Source organism: Euphorbia lathyris, chromosome 7 (assembly GCF_963576675.1).
Source record: "Euphorbia lathyris chromosome 7, ddEupLath1.1, whole genome shotgun sequence".
In the NCBI taxonomy this organism is placed as follows: domain Eukaryota; kingdom Viridiplantae; phylum Streptophyta; class Magnoliopsida; order Malpighiales; family Euphorbiaceae; genus Euphorbia; species Euphorbia lathyris.
The window spans coordinates 33746776-33749727 of NC_088916.1; the positions used below are offsets into that span (position 1 = coordinate 33746776).

At 37.4% G+C, this 2952-nt stretch overlaps 1 protein-coding gene across 1 annotated transcript; it reads left to right on the forward strand.

Annotated features, from left to right (window-relative positions):
- Positions 1-613: 613 nt before the first annotated feature.
- LOC136201434 (uncharacterized) lies at positions 614-1751 on the forward strand. Its single transcript, XM_065992095.1, has 2 exons — positions 614-1393; positions 1477-1751. Exons 1-2 carry the CDS (start codon positions 744-746, stop codon positions 1544-1546), a joined length of 720 nt encoding a protein of 239 aa, XP_065848167.1. The 5' UTR covers positions 614-743; the 3' UTR covers positions 1547-1751.
- Positions 1752-2952: the final 1201 nt, after the last annotated feature.

Genomic DNA, 2952 nt, shown 5'->3' on the forward strand with positions numbered 1-2952 from the left:
CTCGGTCTCCTAGAAAGCATTGGTATCAGAGTGCCCGTCCGAAGGCGCATGAGGACGACATTGAAAAGATGGGACAGTGGCATGGCCATGGGGGTGGAGAGGCTTATCGTGAGGAGCACAGTAGGATTACTTTTTATTGTTCGAATTTTTTTCAATATCTATTGTCATTTTTAATTCTTTTACCAATTCACTGCAAGTTAACTCACGTGTGTGTATTGCCGATTTTTAATAAGAAGTTTTATTCCATAGAAAAAATTATAGTGAATAATCAAAAAGAAAAAGAAAAATAAACGTTATGATATAGAATATGATATGGAATTTAGTGAAATAGAGAAAAGTGACATCTGAAGCGCAAGTTGGGAATTGGGACTCTCCTTTCGTTTCCTTTGTATTCCAATATAAGATGTTGCCGGATTGTTTAAACAAAATCATAGTATTATTTAAATTAAAGTAAACGGATAGACTAAATGCATAAAAGAAAAAGAAAAAAGAAAAGAAAAAAAAAAAAAGAGAAAATGGGTCCCAGAAGAAGCGCGCCCCACCCCACCATCTAGAATACCTTGACTTTTAATATTATGAATGTATTTTTAACAAATTAATTGAAATAAAAAAGAAATATAACTTAATTGCAAAGAAAATGGGTGTCCCATAAGGAGTCGGTGAGGGTGTATTGGGTCTGCAACAAACTCTCCTTTCTTTGTTTGTTTGTTTGTTTGTGGATCCATCAATTAGTTTTAAAAACGATGCTCGATCCCGGAACTAGACAAAATTTCCCCAGCACTTATAACAGGTACCGGAGTTCAGGTGAATTTGGGGGTGAAACAAAGCTGATTTCAGATGATGATGATGATTCCGGAATATGTTCACCTCCTCTTTGGAAAACCAGTTCCAGAGCCGAAGCGATTGCTAAAGGGCAGAAAGAGCTGATGGAAATGGTTAGTAAGATGCCCGAAGGATGTTATGAGTTATCTCTGAGAGATATTGTTGAGCAGACAGTCGTGGATCCGGTCAAAGAAGTGAAAGACCAAAAGAATAATAAGAAAGTGCAAATGAGCAGAAGTGGAAGTATTGATAATCATCATAATGGTGGGTTTCTTTTAAAAATGGTGTTTCCGATTTCTTTGGGTTCAACAAAGAAGAAAAAGACAAAGACCAAGAATATTAGCAGCAAAAGTAATTCCAATTCGAATTCGGGGATGAACATGAGTGGAAGAGTATCTCCAAGACCTTTACTAGTTGATGGATCTACAACTACAACAGCAGATGAGTGGTGGAAGAATAGGTTTTCAGAGGCGGAAGAGAGTGAAAGTGGTGGATTAAGTAGCAATAGTGGAAGCTCAAAAAGCACTGCTAGCTGCAGCAGTGCAGGTAGCAGCAGAAACAGCAACGCTTGGTATGCTTTTCTTAATTCATTGAAATTGTTTAGTTGCACAGCACAGGGGAATCTTCTTCTGAAATTGTATTTTACACTTACAGGCATGGAGGGGGAAGTTGCTGGCCTTTCATATTCAGGAACAAGAGAAGGAAGAACACACAAAAACAATAAATATATGTTTGTTTGGTCTCTCTTCCTTCCAATAAGGCATGTTGTCTGGTCTGATCTCTCTTCCAGTAAATTTGGTAAATATGTCATCCCAATTTTACAGTTACGGTGTAGAATATTATACTGTTGCTTCAAAAATATGTTATGTTATTTTATACTGTTGCTTCACCACACTCCAATTGCTTAACTACTCTACTCATTTTCAATATCTTCTTAATTACTCCTATGTAGTATTTACTATACTAATGACTATTTTGCGTATATACCACTCAATAATTACTTTTTTTTTTTTGTCTTAATAATATCAATTATTCCTATTATGTATGATATATTTAATTTAATTGTTGAATACAACTACTAATTGGCAAGTGTTGCTAATAGTGCTACCTGGGCGGCTTTAAGGATATGTAGAAATTGCCATGACACACAATTTAAAATACTATCAGCATATAATTGTGGCAACATCTGTTAAAAAACAACAGATGATTAATACCTAAATGCATCTTTCAAAAAAACAAACCTAAATGCAGATCTAAGTGTTATAAAGCAAAAACGACCAAAAAAACTAAGAAAAGGAGATTACAGAGAAATTTTTATTCGTCACCAGGAATGAAAAATAAGTTTCAGAAATAGAAAAGAGGGAAGAAAGGGCTGAGGCTGACTGGCGGAGGTGGACGTTGCTCGTCATCGTCGCCATTTCGATCGGAGATGGAGGATCCCACGCTGTTATCGGTGGAAGAACAGCCGGCCAGAACCTCACCTCCTCTTCTAACACGCTTCAACTGCGAAATTTCCATCTGAGCCTTCATGAAAAATTGCATCCTCTGCAATTCAAGCTCCTTAGCGAATCACATCCTGGTTTTCTCCATCTCCGCCACTTGTTGCAGTTTGGCGCTCTCTGTTTGTTCATATGCTTCGCCGAATTTGAGTATTGCTTGTGTTAACATCCTAGTTGAATTCCCCCAATTTTTCTTTTCCTTCACTGGTTTCTTCGAATTCACACCTCTCTGTACCACAATCCTTGGTTTCTTCTTCGGTAGTGATATATCATCGGGAGGAAAGGTAGAGATGAAGAGAAAGAGACGGTCGGAGATAAAAATGGGTTTGATGATCTGGTATAGGGGTTGAAGACGAAGCTTTGAAGATAAAGGATAAAATGGAAACCGTAGGGTTTAGAAGGCTGTATGGAGAGGGACAGCCGGTCAAAACGGGAGTTGCGGTTTAGAACGGTGAAAGGAGAGAGTTAACCGGTTAAAATGAGAGTCAACCGTTCAAAAAGGTTGGTCAACGGTCACAGTGGCCACCGATGTAACAAAGTGTAAAGTTTACCGTGAATAATTGAAGTTTAATGGTCATAATATTAAAATGAATAAAGTTCAATGACCATGAGTGTAATTTACCCAAAATTT

Excerpts from the sequence above, each read along its gene's own strand:
- LOC136201434 (XM_065992095.1), top strand. The coding sequence starts at position 744 with ATGCTCGATCCCGGAACTAGACAAAATTTCCCCAGCACTTATAACAGG. Across the intron at positions 1,394-1,476 it reads AGCAGAAACAGCAACGCTTG|GCATGGAGGGGGAAGTTGCT; the intron begins GTATGCTTTTCT and ends TTACACTTACAG.